Source organism: Garra rufa, chromosome 18 (assembly GCF_049309525.1).
Source record: "Garra rufa chromosome 18, GarRuf1.0, whole genome shotgun sequence".
NCBI lineage: Eukaryota > Metazoa > Chordata > Actinopteri > Cypriniformes > Cyprinidae > Garra > Garra rufa.
This window is the reverse complement of record NC_133378.1, coordinates 29,778,361-29,801,210: the sequence shown is the minus strand read 5'-3', so window position 1 is coordinate 29,801,210 and position 22,850 is coordinate 29,778,361. Positions and strand designations below refer to the sequence as shown.

Below are 22,850 nucleotides of genomic sequence, written 5' to 3'. Positions count from 1 at the left end.
CTGTAATAGTTGCATATGAGTCCCTCATGTCCAAATGGATCTCAAAATCACAAAATGTTGAAAAATCGAAGAATTTGTGCGACCTGAAGGATTTTCCTTAGTACATTTCTTTCTCTCTCTCTGTCTCTGTAGGCAATGGTGCAGCACTGGTGTTGTGTTCTGTGTCTGTGGCCTGTCTGAGTGGGTTGATGATGGGCTACGAGATGAGTCTAATATCAGGAGCATTGCTTCAACTCAGGGATGTTTTAAATCTCTCCTGCCCGCAGCAAGAGCAAGTCGTTGGGTCTCTTCTGTTTGGAGCCTTCCTCCTCTCCCTGGGTGGCGGCATCATCCTGGACCGTTACGGACGTCGGTTCTCCATCATCCTCACGGCACTGCTATGTGTGTTAGGCACACTTCTGAGTGTGTGCGTGGTGTCGTTTTGGGCACTAGTGATTGGGCGAATGCTTGTCGGCATGTCGGTAGCGCTGTCGGGCACAGCGTCTTGCCTTTACGCAGCAGAAGTGGCGCCAGCTCCCTGGCGCGGGAGGTGTGTATGCGTGTATGAGTTGATGGTAGTTTTAGGGATGCTGTTGGGTTTTGGACTGAGCTGTGCGTTCGCAGGGGTCCCGGATGGATGGAGGTTTACGTTCGGTGGTGTGCTGCTCCCTGCTTTGCTGCAAGCTGGCATCATGCCACTTTTGCCACAGAGTCCACGCTTTTTGCTGGCCCAGCAGCGTGAGAAAGAAGCTTATGCAACTCTTCTACGTCTCCGTGCAGGAATCAAAGGAGTAGACGCAGTGGAGGACGAACTTCGGGCGATACGCATGGCATTGGGGGCGGAGCGCCTGCACGGCTTCCTGGACCTCTTTCGCTCTCGTGACAATATGCTTCAGAGACTGCTTGTTGGCGCTGCGCTGGTTTTCTTGCAGCAGACTACGGGACAGCCTAACATTTTAGCATACGCGTCGACTGTTCTCAGCAGCGTGGGCTTCCATGGGAACGAAGCAGCAACTCTTGCATCCACAGGGTTTGGTGTGGTTAAAGTGGGTGGGACCATTCCTGCAGTCTTTCTAGTGGACAAAGTGGGCCCTAAAGCCTTACTATGTGTTGGAACTGTTGTCATGATGTTGTCAACAGCAACACTGGGGGCCGTTACTATGCAAAGCCGCACACATGTTTCTAGTCTATGCAGAGGCCCTGTTAATTCAGCAAACCTCACAGTATTTGAGACGGGAACAGAGACTGATTTCCAGACAAACACTCCACTGGGTTTATACCAGCCTTCTTACAATGAACTTCAAAACAAGCACAAAACAAATGCTTTCCTCACTAGCATTAATGACACTAAGGACCACTGGATTGTAAACTACACTCATGATCATAGGACAGCGTTTATGGATCCTGAGAAAGACAGTTCCAAAATTGCACTTCACTCTCTTCATGTTAATGAGGTGTCGCCCTCTCTGAAATGGATCTCTCTGGTCAGCTTGCTGGTATACGTAGCTGGATTTTCCATCAGCTTGGGACCAAGTAAGATTCAGTTACTTTTCACATTGTCACACTAAAGGGATAGTTCACCCAAAAATGAAAATTTAATGTTTATCTACTTACCCCCAGAGCATCCAAGATGTAGCTGACTTTGTTTCTTCAGTAAAACACAAACTAAGATTTTTAACTCAAACCGTTGCAGTCTGTCAGTCATATAATAGCTGTCAATGGGACCCACAGCTTTATCCTAACAAACCATAGATAAAATGAAAAGCTTATTTATTCAGCTATATAAAGCTCAATTTCGAAAAATTGTCACTTATGACTGATTTTGTCATCCAGGGTCACAAACTGAAATAAGGTTAGGACAATCTAAATCTAAAAAAAAAGTTTTTTATTTTTATATTTTTTAATACATTTTTATATTATATATTTTTTATTTTTGGAACAACATGAGGTTGAGTAAAAGTTTTTTTGTTTTGTTTTTTAAGGTGAACTATTCTGTTTAATTCTGTTTCTGTGAAATATGTTGCCCATTTTTCATTTTTATAAGCTGTTTTTTCATTGTTTCTGTCGTCTTTTAACTAAATATATTTCTCCCTTCATGTAATCATCAATCTGCAGTGGTTCATGTGGTTTTGAGTGCGATCTTCCCGACTGGCATCCGTGGAAAGGCTGTGTCCGTCATCTCTGCCTTTAACTGGGCCACAAATTTGCTCATATCGATGACCTTCCTTACTCTGACAGGTAACAGTCTCAAGTTCTCAAGTTCTCTTTCATGTCTAATTGTGCTTAAATTGTCAAATAGACAAGTTTATGTTAAAAACACACACGTTACAAAAACAGTCGGTTATGGCTGTAATGGTAAACAGCTGGGAAACATGGGCGGTAATATTATAATAAGATCCCCTTACTATATCATGGTGGAGCGAAATCAGATGCACTCGGTTTTTTTGCACATGCTTACAGAGAAAGTCTTACCAAAACAAAGTTACTAGGTTGTCATTTTCACATTTTCTGGATTGGTAGATGCACTGGGCACCCGATTATAGTACTTAAACGCAAAAAAGTCAGATTTTCATGATATGTCACCTTTAGTACAAAATCTGTCCCTTGCTGTTTGTGCTACAGACATGAATGTCATTACACTTCTAAAAAGAGTCTAACAAACCAAGACACCATAATGTCTCTTCAGGAGTTATGTAAGAGCACAGTTAATGTTGCCATAGATTATTAACTAACAAGGTAAAAAGGATGTGTTGTTTTGATTCGAGTTACTATTCTAGAAAACATTGGATTGATTATTAATGTTAGACTTTAACCCAGCATGTTGTTCTCACAGCCTACAAGTGTTGCTCTAGCCTATCTAAAATTACATAAATCAAAGGTTTTCAAACGGGTCCAGGGTCCTCAAGGGGTCTGCAAGGGGGTCTGTGGAAAACTTGAGAAAAAAATTTAAGCAGATAGATAGATCTCTTTCTCTTCTTCTCTGTAGTCTTCATCTGTTTCATCGCCGCTTGATGTTGCAACAAGCTCTCTTTACCCATGTGTACCCTCTTTTTAACCTTTGTTAAGGTTCCACAACTGTTGCTTATTCATTTTATCTTAAAGTAAACAAAGGAAGTATTGCAAGTACTTTCCATAGCATTCAAGCATTTTCATACTAAAGCGTATATGGCATTAACCTAAAAACATGCAAATAACAACTCTGAAACAGATAAATAGCATTATTAATATCTAGAACAATATACGTTTTGTTCTCAGAAACTGATCACTAAGTGTGGATGGAGTTAGGATTGTGTGTTTAGAGGCAGTCCGCCAAACATTAATTTGCCACCTGTGGGGATGTTCCCACAGAGATGGAATGAAAACACAAAGAAACACAAACTCACAAAGTTTTGCACAGAACAATAAACAAAAAATAGTTTTGTAGCAGAAAGAAGTGCTTTTCAAAAGGTGATTTACTGAAATGTATTGTGTTTGCAGAGAGGATCGGCCTGCCCACCGTGATCTTCTCCTACGCTGCTATGAGCTTTGTGTTGGTGGTGTTTGTGATTGTATTTGTGCCAGAGACGAAAGGCCGATCGCTGGAACAGATATCTAAAGAGCTTGCCATGAAGTAAGCACACACACACACACACACACACACACACACACACACACACACACACACACACACACACACACGTTGGGTTTACATGTTTTATGGGGACATTCCATAGGCGTAATGGTTTTTATACTGTACAAACCGTACTTTCTATCGCCCTACACCTACCTTACACCTAAACCTAGCCCTCACAGGAGATTGTGCACACTTTTACTTCCTCAAAAAAACTCATTGTGCATGATTTATAAGCCTGTTTCCTCATGGGGACCTGAGAAATGTCCCCACAAGGTCAAAATCTACTGGTATTCCTATCCTTGTGGGGACATTTGGTCCCCATAACGTGATGAATACCAGGTACACACACACACACACACACACACACACACACACACACACACACACACACGCGTTGGGTTTACATGTTTTATGGGGACATTCCATAGGCGTAATGGTTTTCATACTGTACAAACCGTATTTTCTATGGCCCTACACCTACCCTACACCTAAACCTAGCCCTCACAGGAGATTGTGCACACTTTTACTTCCTCAAAAAAACTCATTGTGCATGATTTATAAGCCTGTTTCCTCATGGGGACCTAAGAAATGTCCCCACAAGGTCAAAATCTACTGGAATACCAGGTACACACACACACACACACACACACACACACAAATGCCTCTCATGTTAATAGACCCATTGGCTTGTGCTGTTCTCAAATTAAATTGGCTAGTCCTCTTTTCCCCCCAAACATGTACTGGCTACAATTTCTAAATTGCCTAAGATGTCTAAGTTTTGGCTTGTTGTCCTTAAACTTGCTGAAGGTAGTGACTAAAGAGTAGTTAGGCAGTGTATATAATCAACCAATTGTGGCGTGCATATAGAGAACAGATAAATCAATGCAAATACCAAATATACAGTGCCTTGCAAAAGTATTTATACCCCAACATTTTATGTTGCTGCCTTATGTTAAACTGCTTTAAATTACATTTTTCCACATCAGTATACACTCCATACACTATAATGACAAAGCAAAAAAATGGTTTTTAATATCTTTGCAAATTTATTAAAAATAAAAAACTTAAATTATTCCATTGCATAAGTATTCATATTCATATATTCATATCTGGGACAGTTAGCTCAGGGGCATTCATATTGCTTGTAGGTGTTACTACACTTAGAGTGAAGTTAACCTGTGGCAAATTTAATTAAATGGGTATGATTTGGAAAGGCACACGTTTTAATAAAAGGTCTAACAGCTAAAAATGCATATCAGAGCAAAAATCAAGCCCTAAGGTAAAAACAAAACTGCCTGTAGAGCTCAGAGACAGGACTGCATCAAGCTACTGGGGAAGAGTTCAGAAAATATTCTGCTGCATTGAAGGTTTACAGAAGCATGTAGTCTTTGATACCCTTAATGGAAGAAGTTTGAAACGACTAGGACTTTTTCTAGAGCTGGCCTCCTGGCCAACATGAGCAACTGATAGAGAAGGACCTTGGCTAGAGTGGTGACCAAGAACTTGATGGTTACTCTAGTTGAGCTCCATTATCATATATGCAGATGGGAGAAACTTACAGAAGAATAAAACATCACTGCAACATTTCACCGATTTGGGCTTTATGGTGGTGTGGCAAGACTCAATCCTCTCCTGTGAAGGCACATGAAAACACACATGGAATTTGCAAAATAGCACCTAAAGGACCCTCAGACTGTGAGAAACAAGATTCTGTGGTATGATAAACCTTCATTCCAAGCAACATATTTGAAGCAAACCAGGCATAGCTCATCACCTGCCAAGTACCATGCCAAAAAGAAAAGTGTGGTGTAGCATCCTCATGCTGTGGGGTTGTTTTTCAGTGGCAGGGACTGAGGGACTCAAAGCTCAATGCACCAAAATATTGAGGTAGCCTTAATGAAAACCCAGTCCAGAGCATTCAGAACCTCAGACTGGACAGAAGGTTCACCTTCCAACAGGACAATGACCCTAAGGACACAGCAAGATTGACTTATAGACAACTCTGTGAATGTCCTTGAGTGGCACAGCCAGCACCTGGGATTGAACGCAATTAAACATTTCTGGAGAAACCTGAAAATGTCTGCCAGACCCGAGGTGAGGCGAAGAATGGCAGATAATTGCCAAATGTTGATATGCAAGTCTTATTGCATCATACCCAAAAAGACTTGAGGCTGTAAATGTGCTTTTAGTACTGAGTTAAGGGTGTGAATACTAGTTTTTATTTTTAATAAATGTATGAAGTTGTGATAATTCTGTTTTTGCTTCGTCATTATGGTGCATGGAGTGTAGATTGACGTGGAAAAAAGTAATATAAAACAGTTTAACATAAGTCAGCAACATAACATTAAAAAAAAATTAAGGAGTATGAATACTTTTGCAAGGCACTGTATAATGTATGAGGACTGTAAAGTGAATGTTAATAGGAAAACAAATCTAAAACCAGCTACTTTAAGCAATTTTGTAATCCTGGAAAAAAGACGTACGGTCACCATGAATTACTAGTGTTTGCTCGACATCACTCTTATTATTGCTTATAATAAAATGTATTAAAATGTGCTATGTAGGACAATTTTGTTAATTAAAATAATGTAGAAGAATTTAATTTGTGAATGTTTAATGCATTGATTAAATCTTAGATATTATATATGGCTAAAAATTAACAAATTTACAGTCAACGATAGACTTGAAAATACAAAATATTCTAGACGCTTGGGGTGATAAATGATGTTTTTCAGCAACCTGTTCTACAACAGTTACACACACAGGGTCAAAAACACTCACACATGATTTCACAATGTTTGGAACTCACCTCACATTGCATGCATCAGTAGCTTTATTTTGAAGTGCATCACATAACAAACACGTGTCTTTTTTGCAGGAATCACCTGAGCAGCAGACTGCTGTGCCATAGAAGAAAACAGGAGGCTACAGCACAACCCTCACAGGAGGAAAAAGCCCTTGCAACTGTTTGACTTTTTACCTAGATGAATAGTGGAAGAGCACAAGTGCATTTGCAAACAACAGGACAGCCAAATCAGTGACTGCACTATTGAAAGTATTAAAGAGATATAACTGATTGATGTTGTCATTGAGATAATTTACCTTAATAAATCTGGCATGATGGGTCAGGTGAAACCAGTTTATATGCCAATCTGATTTATTTGTATTGATTTTAAAAATGTATTTTAAGTAGTTTTGGTATTGACAGAGGTTTATACGAAAATTTACAGCTGACTGTTATGAAACAACTTTGGAAATCGTGCAATCATGACTAGGGATGCACCGATCCGAATCGGCCGATCATGCTTGCGCGTTTTGTCAGTAAAGCCGGTTCTGTAATCAGCGGTAAATGCCATCAGGTGCGTGATTTCACGTTGAGCCGTATATACTACACACAGCCGTTGTTTACCGACGAGATGCGCAAATCAATGTTCATTATCAGTGTGAAAGTGCGCAGCTCGTCAGTGAACAACGGCTGTGTGTAGTATATACGGCTCAACGTGAAATCACGCACCTGATGGCATTTACCGCTGATTACAGAACCGGCTTTACTGACAAAACGCGCAAGCATGATCGGCTAATCCCTAATCATGACATAATCATGCCATGGCAAGTAAAAGCAAGTAAAGTTCTGTGGCCAAGCCACATGTCAGTGTTTGTGTGCAAAGCACTACCTTTGACAACAATTGAGTGAGATGCCTTCAAGCCACCCAATTGCAAATCAGCATGTTATGTAATACAAAATGAAATGTTCATTAAAAAAAAAAAGATTTCAGTCAACAACAACAATAAAAAGGTCTCTTTCTCCATCACATCTTGTTTTATAACTTCTTATAATAGAAATTCTTCACAAAATTACATTTATTAAAACACATTTTATTATTATAAAACAAAAATAAAATGCATTTAAATATAGTTAAGATTGTAGCGATATGCTTTTCTCTGTATTTCTTTTTTCCAGTTAAATATAGAGTGTTTACACGACTCGTCATCAATCGGCCATATTGGCGGTACTGAACCTAAACAGTCCCACTGAACCGAACGAAACTCGCATATTTTGCTGTTTATTGCTGCTGAAAATGGTCAATTCTTGTCATGTTTTGAGCTGTACTAATCGTTCGGACGGGGGAAAACATTTGGAGTACTGCAGACTGCCAAAGGTTGTAACAAATCAAAGGGAAGAGTGCAAAAAAAAAACTGTCTGGAGAACAAAAGGCGTTTGTGGTTGGCCAAACTAAACCAGGATTTCCAAGAATCTTGACTACATTCATGTTTGTGCTTATCATTTCCAGTCAGGTAGGTGAAATGTTAGGCTAATATCTTTGCTAATACTGCTTGTACGCATCTTTTCCACCTATTAACTTTAGTTTGTCAAAATATTGCAAACTAAACTAAATATTTATATTGCTATATGATTTAGCAGCTTTCACATGTTTATTCCCTGGTTTAGACAGCTGTATTAGCAGAATAATGTATTCAGTTGTACATTAACTCTGCAATCCATGTTGTTTACATCGAAGTATCGCCAGTATGGCTGCACATCCGGGTAACTGACCAAAGCCTGACAAGTGCAAACCCTCTATTGAGTTATGCTGCAGAATTACTCAATTACAAGATTCCGACGTTCTCGTAGACCTCGTAATTACAGCTTGTATTGTGGGAGTTTTTGGAGAGCTATAGATATGTATAGGCAGAACCGCATTCGACCGCTCCTGATACATCGACGCGTCCGCCATCTTGGAACGCTCTTTTTGTCGTAACTCACAATTAACATTAATGATTTCAAGACGCAACAACAATGAGCGGTATCTATTTGTAAAAAGTGCCTTAATTTAAATTTCTGAAGGAACTGGATGACCTTTCACAGGTAGGAATACGTTGGTTTGTGTTTAATATGTTTATAACATTAACTCAATATTAAAAGATTTAAAACTAAAGAACGTTTTAAATGCCTTGTTAGCTAACAGCTACGTCCTGTTGTATCGTGTTAGTTTACCAAAAGCATCTTCTGAAGTCTGCTGAAGATGTAGATATTCGTGCATAATAACTACAGTTGCAGTGCAGATAAACTGACAACTTGCTCTCTAGTGGTGGACGGCTCACTTAGGCCCATAGAAACAAGCGCAGCATATGAATTTATGCGCTGAGTTGATAGTGTTGCCATAATGCACACGTTCTTTTGTTATCATCTTGAGACAGGCTGAGACATATGTACAGTATATGGGGCCTGATGCATAGTTATAGAGACAGCGCCACGCATCATAATCTGAAGGCCACGCAACAAACCAACGCTCTCCATTGACTTTGTATTGCGGGAAGCTGCCTCTTTGTCATTTCTGACTTATAACAAAAAACAGAACAATGTCTAAAGGCTGCTATGTGACAAGGTGTAAAGTAAACAAGCTCAAAAACAGAACTACGATTTTTTAAACTGTCGACCCAAAAAGCGAGAGTTTAAGGACACAAATAGTTGTAGATATCAGGGTTTTTCACGTTGGGCCATTCAGTTGGATCATTTCTCCAACAAAAGGAAGGTAAGGAAAGACATAGACCAATAAAATTTAGTTTCTCAATATATCTCCACTTTCAGGGTGGTGAAATAATCCTTTGACATGGTTAAATATTGAATGTTTACTGTCGCTATTAAATTTTCCTCCAGTGGGCATAGCTCTCAGAGTAATAACGTTGCGCTCTACTTTTGTGTTCTTAAACACTCGTTTTTTTAGGTCGACAGCTTATTAAAATGTAGTTCTGTGTTTTCTAGCTTGTTTACTGTACACCTTGTCACATAGCAACTTTTAGACATTGTTCTGTATTTGTTATAAGTCAGAAATGACAAGGAGTCCGCTTCCCGCAATACAAAGTTCAATGGAGAGCGTTGAATTGTTTCTCCTCTTTCGCTCAGTCTCTATATGCAAATTTAATGTCTTTCTTGAGGCAAATGTCACTGTGACCTCACATTACTTGTTGTTCACAACTGTTTTATCACTGTAAGTTGTGCCTTATCTTTTAATACCCTCTTAAGTTTATAAAGTGTGCTTTCCGCACTGTATCTAACGTTAGTAGTAAAGAGGAAAAGATGAACGGTTACTCACGCCAAACGCTCAGTCTCTGAAAGTTTTTTTTTTTGTTTGTTTAAAATTCACAATATAATTGCCAAAATGAAAACCGAGACGTCAAAAATCACTTTTTTAATTCTTAATTTTATAATGACTGTGTTTCAAAGTGGATGCGCTACCTTTGTGAAAAAATAGTCTGGCCAGAAGGGGGTGCTCTTTCTCTGTCATGTACCTATGGGATCAAAAGCCCTAATACAACGAGGCAGATTCTGGGCCTTGAAAAGGAGCAAATGTTTTTTATGAAACCTTAATCCGACCCTTGTAAAAAGAAACATCTTTCGGATGAGGCATTAAACAGGCCTCCTGACTTTCAGTGGTCATGAATTCCCTACCTTTATGATGAATTTGACCTTTTTTATGGAGGTGGTAGCACATTCCGCTGGCCTGATTGAACCTGTCAGGATGTGCTACCCCTCTATCAGAGCAGTTTCTTCAGCCAAAAAGAAAAAGTTCAACTGCTGTTTGCAGTAGTCAGATTCTGGTTACTCTGTAAAGCTAAGCAGGCCCAAGTCTGCTCTGTGCATGGATGGGAGACCCTTTGTTGAAAACTAGCTTCCTGCGGGAGATAGTTTTAGTCCAGCCAGCAGGGGTTGCTCATTCCCTGACATGTACTTTAGGTTCCAGAAGTCTAAATATACAAAAATGACTTCTGCGGTGTAAGGCTTTTGATGAAGCATTAAACCGCCCCATGTAAAAATGAGTGTCCTTCGGATGAGGCATTAAAAAGGCCTCCTGACTTTCTGTGGACATTAATTCCCTACCTTTATGATGATTTTCACCTCAATTATGGAGGTGGTAGCGCAATCTGCCGGCCTTATAGAGCCTGTCAGGATGCGCTACCTTTGTGAAAAAATAGTCTGGCCAGCAGGGGGTGCTCTTTCTCTGTCATGTACCTATGGGATCGAAAGCCATAATACAATGAGGCAGATTCTGGGCCTTGAAAAGGAGCAAATGTTTTTATAAACCTTAATCCGGCCCTTGTAAAAAGAAACATCTTTAGGATGAGGCATTAAACAGGCCTCCTGACTTTCTGTGGTCATTAATTCCCTACCTTTATGATGAATTTCACCTCACTTATGGAGGTGGTAGCGCAATCTGCCGGCCTTATAGAGCCTGTCAGGATGTGCTACCTTTGTGAAAAAATAGTCTGGCCAGCAGGGGGGGCTCTTTCTCTGTCATGTACCTATGGGATCGAAAGCCATAATACAATGAGGCAGATTCTGGGCCTTGAAAAGGAGCAAATGTTTTTATGAAACCTTAATCCGGCCCTTGTAAAAAGAAACATCTTTAGGATGAGGCATTAAACAGGCCTCCTGACTTTCTGTGGTCATTAATTCCCTACCTTTATGATGAATTTGACCTTTTTTATGGAGGTGGTAGCACATTCCGCTGGCTTGATTGAACCTGTCAGGATGTGCTACCCCTCTATCAGAGCAGTTTCTTCAGCCACAAAGAAAAAGTTCAACTGCTGTTTACAGTAGTCAGATTCTGGTTACTCTGTAAAGCTAAGCAGGCCCAAGTCTGCTCTGTGCATGGATGGGAGACCCTTTGTTGAAAACTAGCTTCCTGCGGGCGATAGTTTTAGTTCAGCCAGCAGGGGTTGCTCATTCCCTGACATGTACTTTAGGTTCCAAAAGTCCAAATATACAAAAATGACTTCTGCGGTGTAAGGCTTTTGATGAAGCATTAAACCGCCCCATGTAAAAATGAGTGTCCTTCGGATGAGGCATTAAAAAGGCCTCCTGACTTTCTGTGGACATTAATTCCCTACCTTTATGATGATTTTCACCTCAATTATGGAGGTGGTAGCGCAATCTGCCGGCCTTATAGAGCCTGTCAGGATGCGCTACCTTTGTGAAAAAATAGTCTGGCCAGCAGGGGGTGCTCTTTCTCTGTCATGTACCTATGGGATCGAAAGCCATAATACAATGAGGCAGATTCTGGGCCTTGAAAAGGAGCAAATGTTTTTATAAACCTTAATCCGGCCCTTGTAAAAAGAAACATCTTTAGGATGAGGCATTAAACAGGCCTCCTGACTTTCTGTGGTCATTAATTCCCTACCTTTATGATGAATTTCACCTCACTTATGGAGGTGGTAGCGCAATCTGCCGGCCTTATAGAGCCTGTCAGGATGTGCTACCTTTGTGAAAAACTAGTCTGGCCAGCAGGGGGGGCTCTTTCCCTGATATGTACTTATGGGTAAAAAAGTCCTAATACAACGAGGCAGATTCCAGGCCGTGAAAAGGAGCAAATGTTTGATGAAACCTTAATCCGGCAGCTGTAAAAGGAGCGTCCTTCGCTTGAGGCATTAAACTGGCCTCCTGGCTTTCTGTTGTCATTAATTCCCTACCTTAATGATGAATTTGACCTCATGTATGTAGGTGGTAGCACATTCCGCTGGCCTAATTGAACCTGTCAGAATGCGCTACCCCTCTATCTGAGCAGTTTCTTCAACCAAGAAGAGCAATTTCAACTGTTGTTTGCAGTAGTCAGATTCTGGTTACTCAGTAAAGCTAAGCAGGCCCAAGCCTGCTTTGTACATGGATGGGAGACCCTTTGTGGAAAACTAGCTTTCTGCGAGAGACAGTTTTAGTCCAACCAGCAGGGGTAGCTCATTCCCTGACATGTACTTTAGGTTCCAAAAGTCCAAATATACAAAAATGACTTCTGCGGTGTAAGGCTTTTGATGAAGCATTACACCACCCCATGTAAAAATGAGTTTCCTTTGGATGAGGCATTAAACAGGCCTCCTGACTTTCTGTGGTCATTAATTCCCTACCTTTATGATGAATTTCACCTCACTTATGGAGGTGGTAGCGCAATCTGCCGGCCTTATAGAGCCTGTCAGGATGTGCTACCTTTGTGAAAAAATAGTCTGGCCAGCAGGGGGGGCTCTTTCTCTGTCATGTACCTATGGGATCGAAAGCCATAATACAATGAGGCAGATTCTGGGCCTTGAAAAGGAGCAAATGTTTTTATGAAACCTTAATCCGGCCCTTGTAAAAAGAAACATCTTTAGGATGAGGCATTAAACAGGCCTCCTGACTTTCTGTGGTCATTAATTCCCTACCTTTATGATGAATTTGACCTTTTTTATGGAGGTGGTAGCACATTCTGCTGGCCTGATTGAACCTGTCAGGATGTGCTACCCCTCTATCAGAGCAGTTTCTTCAGCCAAAAAGGAAACGTTCAACTGCTGTTTACAGTAGTCAGATTTTGGTTACTCTGTAAAGCTAAGCAGGCCCAAGTCTGCTCTGTGCATGGATGGGAGACCCTTTGTTGAAAACTAGCTTCCTGCGGGAGATAGTTTTAGTCCAGCCAGCAGGGGTTGCTCATTCCCTGACATGTACTTTAGGTTCCAAAAGTCCAAATATACAAAAATGACTTCTGCGGTGTAAGGCTTTTGATGAAGCATTAAACCGCCCCATGTAAAAATGAGTGTCCTTCGGATGAGGCATTAAAAAGGCCTCCTGACTTTCTGTGGACATTAATTCCCTACCTTTATGATGATTTTCACCTCAATTATGGAGGTGGTAGCGCAATCTGCCGGCCTTATAGAGCCTGTCAGGATGCGCTACCTTTGTGAAAAAATAGTCTGGCCAGCAGGGGGTGCTCTTTCTCTGTCATGTACCTATGGGATCGAAAGTCCTAATACAACGAGGCAGATTCCAGGCCGTGAAAAGGAGCAAATGTTTGATGAAACCTTAATCCGGCAGCTGTCAAAGGAGCGTCCTTCGCTTGAGGCATTAAACTGGCCTCCTGGCTTTCTGTGGTCATTAATTCCCTACCTTAATGATGAATTTGACCTCATGTATGTAGGTGGTAGCACATTCCGCTGGCCTAATTGAACCTGTCAGGATGCGCTACCCCTCTATCAGAGCAGTTTCTTCAACCAAGAGGAACAAATTCAACTGTTGTTTGCAGTAGTCAGATTCTGGTTACTCTGTAAAGCTAAGCAGGCCCAAGCCTGCTCTGTGCATGGATGGGAGACCCTTTGTGGAAAACTAGCTTCCTGCGAGAGACAGTTTTAGTCCAGCCAGCAGGGGTTGCTCATTCCCTGACATGTACTTTAGGTTCCAAAAGTCCAAATATACAAAAATGACTTCTGCGGTGTAAGGCTTTTGATGAAACATTACACCACCCCATGTAAAAATGAGTTTCCTTTGGATGAGGCATTAAACAGGCCTCCTGACTTTCTGTGGTCATTAATTCCCTACCTTTATGATGAATTTCACCTCACTTATGGAGGTGGTAGCGCAATCTGCCGGCCTTATAGAGCCTGTCAGGTAGAGCCCTGCATTTGAGCCCGAGCCCGTCGGGGCCCGACTTTTTTTTGCCCCTAGGGCCGGGCTTCGGGCCAGTTTTCACGTCATAACTTGCACGCATATCGGGCTTCGGGCCTGCTTTAGAAAAAAAAAACTGAAAAAAAAAAAAAAAGTTTAATGAGATTTAATGCGTGCGGTCCCCGGAAGCGCCAGTGATGCCTAACTCGCGCATAGCAGAGTATGAGCGGAGCGCGGAGTGGAGCGGTGTGATTTTTGAATGGAGGAAGGAGCGGATTTTTTTTTATGTCGGAGCGTCATGGTTTTCACTCTCTTCAAGAGCGCTCCACCACCGCTCCATCATGAGTACAATTCATGCCAATGGTCCGTAATATAACTGCATATTAAGCAGGAAATCATATGTTAAACATGTTTAGCTTGATAGAGATGGATCACTCAAATCAGTTATCAATTATTTTCATTACAAACTTTGCACTGGATAAAGCAGCAATACTCTTTTAATGCTGACAATAATTAGCTGTGGTCGGAACAAATATTGCACACTATGTTTGAAACTCTCCTGTTATTTTATTGTATTAAATTTTATGAACAAGACTGTTACATTTCAAACATACTTAATTATTTTTTTTGACGCGGAGCGGTGTTTCTGATATCAGTGAGCGAGGAGTGGAGCTGGAGAGGAGCGAATATTAAATGCAAGATGCGCGGGGGGAAATTGTTGCAGTTCCACTCGGCTCACATACTCTGCGCAGCACAGAGATTGTTGTGTTTTTGAAGTTTTCTATATTATTATTTATTCTTTATTTGTTCATTATTCGTTTACTTTACCACTGCGACTTTGTATGTTCCGGTTTTGCGCAGCAGAGCTGCCTGCCCTGTTCGAAATGCCTTTGTTCTGAGATGGTGATAATAAACTTTAAATCTAACATTGTGATATATTGATGTTTGTTTTATATCTGTGGATTGCATTGTAGACCAATCAATTGTTGATTTGATATATAGGTTAAATTGAGTAAACTCACTGTGGACCACATACCGCTTGGATATCGATGTCACTTAAACTAAAACTTACATTTAAAAAACAAACAAACAAACACACAAAAAACTCTAAACATTTCTCTAAATTGTTCTGATAAAAAAAAAAACGAAACGAAAAAACATAAACTTTCTATTAAATACGAATGTGGTCTATTTTAATGGCTGTAACAGTATAAGCTGTTTGGCGGAAAAAAAGACGGGCTTCGGGTCGGACCCGGGCCAAAGATTTTGATAAGCTGTCGGACACGGGCCGGGCTACAGCCTGTGCGTCTCGGGCCAGGGCTTAGATTTAAGGCCCGTGCAGGGCTCTACTGTCAGGATGTGCTACCTTTGTGAAAAAATAGTCTGGCCAGCAGGGGGGGCTCTTTCTCTGTCATGTACCTATGGGATCGAAAGCCATAATACAATGAGGCAGATTCTGGGCCTTGAAAAGGAGCAAATGTTTTTATGAAACCTTAATCCGGCCCTTGTAAAAAGAAACATCTTTAGGATGAGGCATTAAACAGGCCTCCTGACTTTCTGTGGTCATTAATTCCCTACCTTTATGATGAATTTCACCTCACTTATGGAGGTGGTAGCGCAATCTGCCGGCCTTATAGAGCCTGTCAGGATGCGCTACCTTTGTGAAAAAATAGTCTGGCCAGAAGGGGGTGCTCTTTCTCTGTCATGTACCTATGGGATCAAAAGCCCTAATACAACGAGGCAGATTCTGGGCCTTGAAAAGGAGCAAATGTTTTTTATGAAACCTTAATCCGACCCTTGTAAAAAGAAACATCTTTCGGATGAGGCATTAAACAGGCCTCCTGACTTTCAGTGGTCATGAATTCCCTACCTTTATGATGAATTTGACCTTTTTTATGGAGGTGGTAGCACATTCCGCTGGCCTGATTGAACCTGTCAGGATGTGCTACCCCTCTATCAGAGCAGTTTCTTCAGTCAAGAAGAAAAAGTTCAACTGCTGTTTGCAGTAGTCAGATTCTGGTTACTCTGTAAAGCTAAGCAGGCCCAAGTCTGCTCTGTGCATGGATGGGAGACCCTTTGTTGAAAACTAGCTTCCTGCGGGAGATATTTTTAGTCCAGCCAGCAGGGGTTGCTCATTCCCTGACATGTACTTTAGGTTCCAAAAGTCTAAATATACAAAAATGACTTCTGCGGTGTAAGGCTTTTGATGAAGCATTAAACCGCCCCATGTAAAAATGAGTGTCCTTCGGATGAGGCATTAAAAAGGCCTCCTGACTTTCTGTGGACATTAATTCCCTACCTTTATGATGATTTTCACCTCAATTATGGAGGTGGTAGCGCAATCTGCCGGCCTTATAGAGCCTGTCAGGATGCGCTACCTTTGTGAAAAAATAGCCTGGCCAGCAGGGGGTGCTTTTTCTCTGTCATGTACCTATGGGATCGAAAGCCATAATACAATGAGGCAGATTCTGGGACTTGAAAAGGAGCAAATGTTTTTATAAACCTTAATCCGGCCCTTGTAAAAAGAAACATCTTTAGGATGAGGCATTAAACAGGCCTCCTGACTTTCTGTGGTCATTAATTCCCTACCTTTATGATGAATTTCACCTCACTTATGGAGGTGGTAGCGCAATCTGCCGGCCTTATAGAGCCTGTCAGGATGTGCTACCTTTGTGAAAAACTAGTCTGGCCAGCAGGGGGGGCTCTTTCCCTGATATGTACTTATGGGTAAAAAAGTCCTAATACAACGAGGCAGATTCCAGGCCGTGAAAAGGAGCAAATGTTTGATGAAACCTTAATCCGGCAGCTGCAAAAGGAGCGTCCTTCGCTTGAGGCATTAAACTGGCCTCCTGGCTTTCTGTGGTCATTAATTCCCTACCTTAATGATGAATTTGACCTCATGTATGTAGGTGGTAGCACATTCCGCTGGCCTAATTGAACCTGTCAGGATGCGCTACCCCTCTATCAGAGCAGTTTCTTCAACCAAGAGGAACAAATTCAACTGTTGTTTGCAGTAGTCAGATTCTGGTTACTCTGTAAAGCTAAGCAGGCCCAACCCTGCTCTGTACATGGATGGGACACCCTTTGTGGAAAACTAGCTTCCTGCGAGAGACAGTTTTAGTCCAGCCAGCAGGGGTAGCTCATTCCCTGACATGTACTTTAGGTTCCAAAAGTCCAAATATACAAAAATGACCTCTGCGGTGTAAGGCTTTTGATGAAGCATTACACCATCCCATGTAAAAATGAGTTTCCTTTGGATGAGGCATTAAAAAGGCCTCCTGACTTTCTGTGGACATTAATTCCCTACCTTTATGATGATTTTCACCTCAATTATGGAGGTGGTAGCGCAATCTGCCGGCCTTATAGAGCCTGTCAGGATGTGCTACCTTTGTGAAAAAATAGTCTGGCCAGCAGGGGGGGCTCTTTCTCTGTCATGTACCTATGGGATCGAAAGCCATAATACAATGAGGCAGATTCTGGGCCTTGAAAAGGAGCAAATGTTTTTATGAAACCTTAATCCGGCCCTTGTAAAAAGAAACATCTTTAGGATGAGGCATTAAATAGGCCTCCTGACTTTCTGTGGTCATTAATTCCCTACCTTTATGATGAATTTCACCTCACTTATGGAGGTGGTAGCGCAATCTGCCGGCCTTATAGAGCCTGTCAGGATGCGCTACCTTTGTGAAAAAATAGTCTGGCCAGAAAGGGGTGCTCTTTCTCTGTCATGTACCTATGGGATCAAAAGCCCTAATACAACGAGGCAGATTCTGGGCCTTGAAAAGGAGCAAATGTTTTTTATGAAACCTTAATCCGACCCTTGTAAAAAGAAACATCTTTCGGATGAGGCATTAAACAGGCCTCCTGACTTTCAGTGGTCATGAATTCCCTACCTTTATGATGAATTTGACCTTTTTTATGGAGGTGGTAGCACATTCCGCTGGCCTGATTGAACCTGTCAGGATGTGCTACCCCTCTATCAGAGCAGTTTCTTCAGTCAAGAAGAAAAAGTTCAACTGCTGTTTGCAGTAGTCAGATTCTGGTTACTCTGTAAAGCTAAGCAGGCCCAAGTCTGCTCTGTGCATGGATGGGAGACCCTTTGTTGAAAACTAGCTTCCTGCGGGAGATATTTTTAGTCCAGCCAGCAGGGGTTGCTCATTCCCTGACATGTACTTTAGGTTCCAAAAGTCTAAATATACAAAAATGACTTCTGCGGTGTAAGGCTTTTGATGAAGCATTAAACCGCCCCATGTAAAAATGAGTGTCCTTCGGATGAGGCATTAAAAAGGCCTCCTGACTTTCTGTGGACATTAATTCCCTACCTTTATGATGATTTTCACCTCAATTATGGAGGTGGTAGCGCAATCTGCCGGCCTTATAGAGCCTGTCAGGATGTGCTACCTTTGTGAAAAAATAGTCTGGCCAGCAGGGGGGGCTCTTTCTCTGTCATGTACCTATGGGATCGAAAGCCATAATACAATGAGGCAGATTCTGGGCCTTGAAAAGGAGCAAATGTTTTTATGAAACCTTAATCCGGCCCTTGTAAAAAGAAACATCTTTAGGATGAGGCATTAAATAGGCCTCCTGACTTTCTGTGGTCATTAATTCCCTACCTTTATGATGAATTTCACCTCACTTATGGAGGTGGTAGCGCAATCTGCCGGCCTTATAGAGCCTGTCAGGATGCGCTACCTTTGTGAAAAAATAGTCTGGCCAGAAGGGGGTGCTCTTTCTCTGTCATGTACCTATGGGATCAAAAGCCCTAATACAACGAGGCAGATTCTGGGCCTTGAAAAGGAGCAAATGTTTTTTATGAAACCTTAATCCGACCCTTGTAAAAAGAAACATCTTTCGGATGAGGCATTAAACAGGCCTCCTGACTTTCAGTGGTCATGAATTCCCTACCTTTATGATGAATTTGACCTTTTTTATGGAGGTGGTAGCACATTCCGCTGGCCTGATTGAACCTGTCAGGATGTGCTACCCCTCTATCAGAGCAGTTTCTTCAGTCAAGAAGAAAAAGTTCAACTGCTGTTTGCAGTAGTCAGATTCTGGTTACTCTGTAAAGCTAAGCAGGCCCAAGTCTGCTCTGTGCATGGATGGGAGACCCTTTGTTGAAAACTAGCTTCCTGCGGGAGATATTTTTAGTCCAGCCAGCAGGGGTTGCTCATTCCCTGACATGTACTTTAGGTTCCAAAAGTCTAAATATACAAAAATGACTTCTGCGGTGTAAGGCTTTTGATGAAGCATTAAACCGCCCCATGTAAAAATGAGTGTCCTTCGGATGAGGCATTAAAAAGGCCTCCTGACTTTCTGTGGACATTAATTCCCTACCTTTATGATGATTTTCACCTCAATTATGGAGGTGGTAGCGCAATCTGCCGGCCTTATAGAGCCTGTCAGGATGCGCTACCTTTGTGAAAAAATAGCCTGGCCAGCAGGGGGTGCTTTTTCTCTGTCATGTACCTATGGGATCGAAAGCCATAATACAATGAGGCAGATTCTGGGACTTGAAAAGGAGCAAATGTTTTTATAAACCTTAATCCGGCCCTTGTAAAAAGAAACATCTTTAGGATGAGGCATTAAACAGGCCTCCTGACTTTCTGTGGTCATTAATTCCCTACCTTTATGATGAATTTCACCTCACTTATGGAGGTGGTAGCGCAATCTGCCGGCCTTATAGAGCCTGTCAGGATGTGCTACCTTTGTGAAAAAATAGTCTGGCCAGCAGAGGGGGCTCTTTCCCTGATATGTACTTATGGGTAAAAAAGTCCTAATACAACGAGGCAGATTCCAGGCCGTGAAAAGGAGCAAATGTTTGATGAAACCTTAATCCGGCAGCTGCAAAAGGAGCGTCCTTCGCTTGAGGCATTAAACTGGCCTCCTGGCTTTCTGTGGTCATTAATTCCCTACCTTAATGATGAATTTGACCTCATGTATGTAGGTGGTAGCACATTCCGCTGGCCTAATTGAACCTGTCAGGATGCGCTACCCCTCTATCAGAGCAGTTTCTTCAACCAAGAGGAACAAATTCAACTGTTGTTTGCAGTAGTCAGATTCTGGTTACTCTGTAAAGCTAAGCAGGCCCAAGCCTGCTCTGTACATGGATGGGACACCCTTTGTGGAAAACTAGCTTCCTGCGAGAGACAGTTTTAGTCCAGCCAGCAGGGGTAGCTCATTCCCTGACATGTACTTTAGGTTCCAAAAGTCCAAATATACAAAAATGACCTCTGCGGTGTAAGGCTTTTGATGAAGCATTACACCATCCCATGTAAAAATGAGTTTCCTTTGGATGAGGCATTAAAAAGGCCTCCTGACTTTCTGTGGACATTAATTCCCTACCTTTATGATGATTTTCACCTCAATTATGGAGGTGGTAGCGCAATCTGCCGGCCTTATAGAGCCTGTCAGGATGCGCTACCTTTGTGAAAAAATAGCCTGGCCAGCAGGCGGTGCTTTTTCTCTGTCATGTACCTATGGGATCGAAAGCCATAATACAATGAGGCAGATTCTGGGACTTGAAAAGGAGCAAATGTTTTTATAAACCTTAATCCGGCCCTTGTAAAAAGAAACATCTTTAGGATGAGGCATTAAACAGGCCTCCTGACTTTCTGTGGTCATTAATTCCCTACCTTTATGATGAATTTCACCTCACTTATGGAGGTGGTAGCGCAATCTGCCGGCCTTATAGAGCCTGTCAGGATGTGCTACCTTTGTGAAAAAATAGTCTGGCCAGCAGGGGGGGCTCTTTCCCTGATATGTACTTATGGGTAAAAAAGTCCTAATACAACGAGGCAGATTCCAGGCCGTGAAAAGGAGCAAATGTTTGATGAAACCTTAATCCGGCAGCTGCAAAAGGAGCGTCCTTCGCTTGAGGCATTAAACTGGCCTCCTGGCTTTCTGTGGTCATTAATTCCGTACCTTAATGATGAATTTGACCTCATGTATGTAGGTGGTAGCACATTCCGCTGGCCTAATTGAACCTGTCAGGATGCGCTACCCCTCTATCAGAGCAGTTTCTTCAACCAAGAGAAACAAATTCAACTGTTGTTTGCAGTAGTCAGATTCTGGTTACTCTGTAAAGCTATGCAGGCCCAAGTCTGCTCTGTGCATGGATGGGAGACCCTTTGTTGAAAACTAGCTTCCTGCGGGAGATAGTTTTAGTCCAGCAAGCAGGGGTTGCTCATTCCCTGACATGTACTTTAGGTTCCAAAAGTCCAAATATACAAAAATGACTTCTGCGGTGTAAGGCTTTTGATGAAGCATTAAACTGCCCCATGTAAAAATGAGTGTCCTTCGGATGAGGCATTAAAAAGGCCTCCTGACTTTCTGTGGACATTAATTCCCTACCTTTATGATGATTTTCACCTCAATTATGGAGGTGGTAGCGCAATCTGCCGGCCTTATAGAGCCTGTCAGGATGTGCTACCTTTGTGAAAAAATAGTCTGGCCAGCAGGGGGGGCTCTTTCTCTGTCATGTACCTATGGGATCGAAAGCCATAATACAATGAGGCAGATTCTGGGCCTTGAAAAGGAGCAAATGTTTTTATGAAACCTTAATCCGGCCCTTGTAAAAAGAAACATCTTTAGGATGAGGCATTAAATAGGCCTCCTGACTTTCTGTGGTCATTAATTCCCTACCTTTATGATGAATTTCACCTCACTTATGGAGGTGGTAGCGCAATCTGCCGGCCTTATAGAGCCTGTCAGGATGCGCTACCTTTGTGAAAAAATAGTCTGGCCAGAAGGGGGTGCTCTTTCTCTGTCATGTACCTATGGGATCAAAAGCCCTAATACAACGAGGCAGATTCTGGGCCTTGAAAAGGAGCAAATGTTTTTTATGAAACCTTAATCCGACCCTTGTAAAAAGAAACATCTTTCGGATGAGGCATTAAACAGGCCTCCTGACTTTCAGTGGTCATGAATTCCCTACCTTTATGATGAATTTGACCTTTTTTATGGAGGTGGTAGCACATTCCGCTGGCCTGATTGAACCTGTCAGGATGTGCTACCCCTCTATCAGAGCAGTTTCTTCAGTCAAGAAGAAAAAGTTCAACTGCTGTTTGCAGTAGTCAGATTCTGGTTACTCTGTAAAGCTAAGCAGGCCCAAGTCTGCTCTGTGCATGGATGGGAGACCCTTTGTTGAAAACTAGCTTCCTGCGGGAGATATTTTTAGTCCAGCCAGCAGGGGTTGCTCATTCCCTGACATGTACTTTAGGTTCCAAAAGTCTAAATATACAAAAATGACTTCTGCGGTGTAAGGCTTTTGATGAAGCATTAAACCGCCCCATGTAAAAATGAGTGTCCTTCGGATGAGGCATTAAAAAGGCCTCCTGACTTTCTGTGGACATTAATTCCCTACCTTTATGATGATTTTCACCTCAATTATGGAGGTGGTAGCGCAATCTGCCGGCCTTATAGAGCCTGTCAGGATGCGCTACCTTTGTGAAAAAATAGCCTGGCCAGCAGGGGGTGCTTTTTCTCTGTCATGTACCTATGGGATCGAAAGCCATAATACAATGAGGCAGATTCTGGGACTTGAAAAGGAGCAAATGTTTTTATAAACCTTAATCCGGCCCTTGTAAAAAGAAACATCTTTAGGATGAGGCATTAAACAGGCCTCCTGACTTTCTGTGGTCATTAATTCCCTACCTTTATGATGAATTTCACCTCACTTATGGAGGTGGTAGCGCAATCTGCCGGCCTTATAGAGCCTGTCAGGATGTGCTACCTTTGTGAAAAACTAGTCTGGCCAGCAGGGGGGGCTCTTTCCCTGATATGTACTTATGGGTAAAAAAGTCCTAATACAACGAGGCAGATTCCAGGCCGTGAAAAGGAGCAAATGTTTGATGAAACCTT

General features: G+C 42.0%; 1 protein-coding gene across 1 annotated transcript in view; it reads left to right on the top strand.

Annotated features, from left to right (window-relative positions):
- slc2a12 (solute carrier family 2 member 12) overlaps positions 1-6,730 on the top strand; it is a 9,228-nt gene extending 2,498 nt beyond the window's left edge. The window contains exons 3-6 of the mRNA XM_073823263.1: positions 133-1,512; positions 2,095-2,217; positions 3,457-3,589; positions 6,471-6,730. Of these exons, the coding sequence (XP_073679364.1) occupies positions 133-1,512; positions 2,095-2,217; positions 3,457-3,589; positions 6,471-6,564 (1,730 nt within the window). The 3' untranslated portion in view covers positions 6,565-6,730. The remainder of the gene's footprint in view (positions 1-132; positions 1,513-2,094; positions 2,218-3,456; positions 3,590-6,470) is intronic.
- Positions 6,731-22,850: the final 16,120 nt, after the last annotated feature.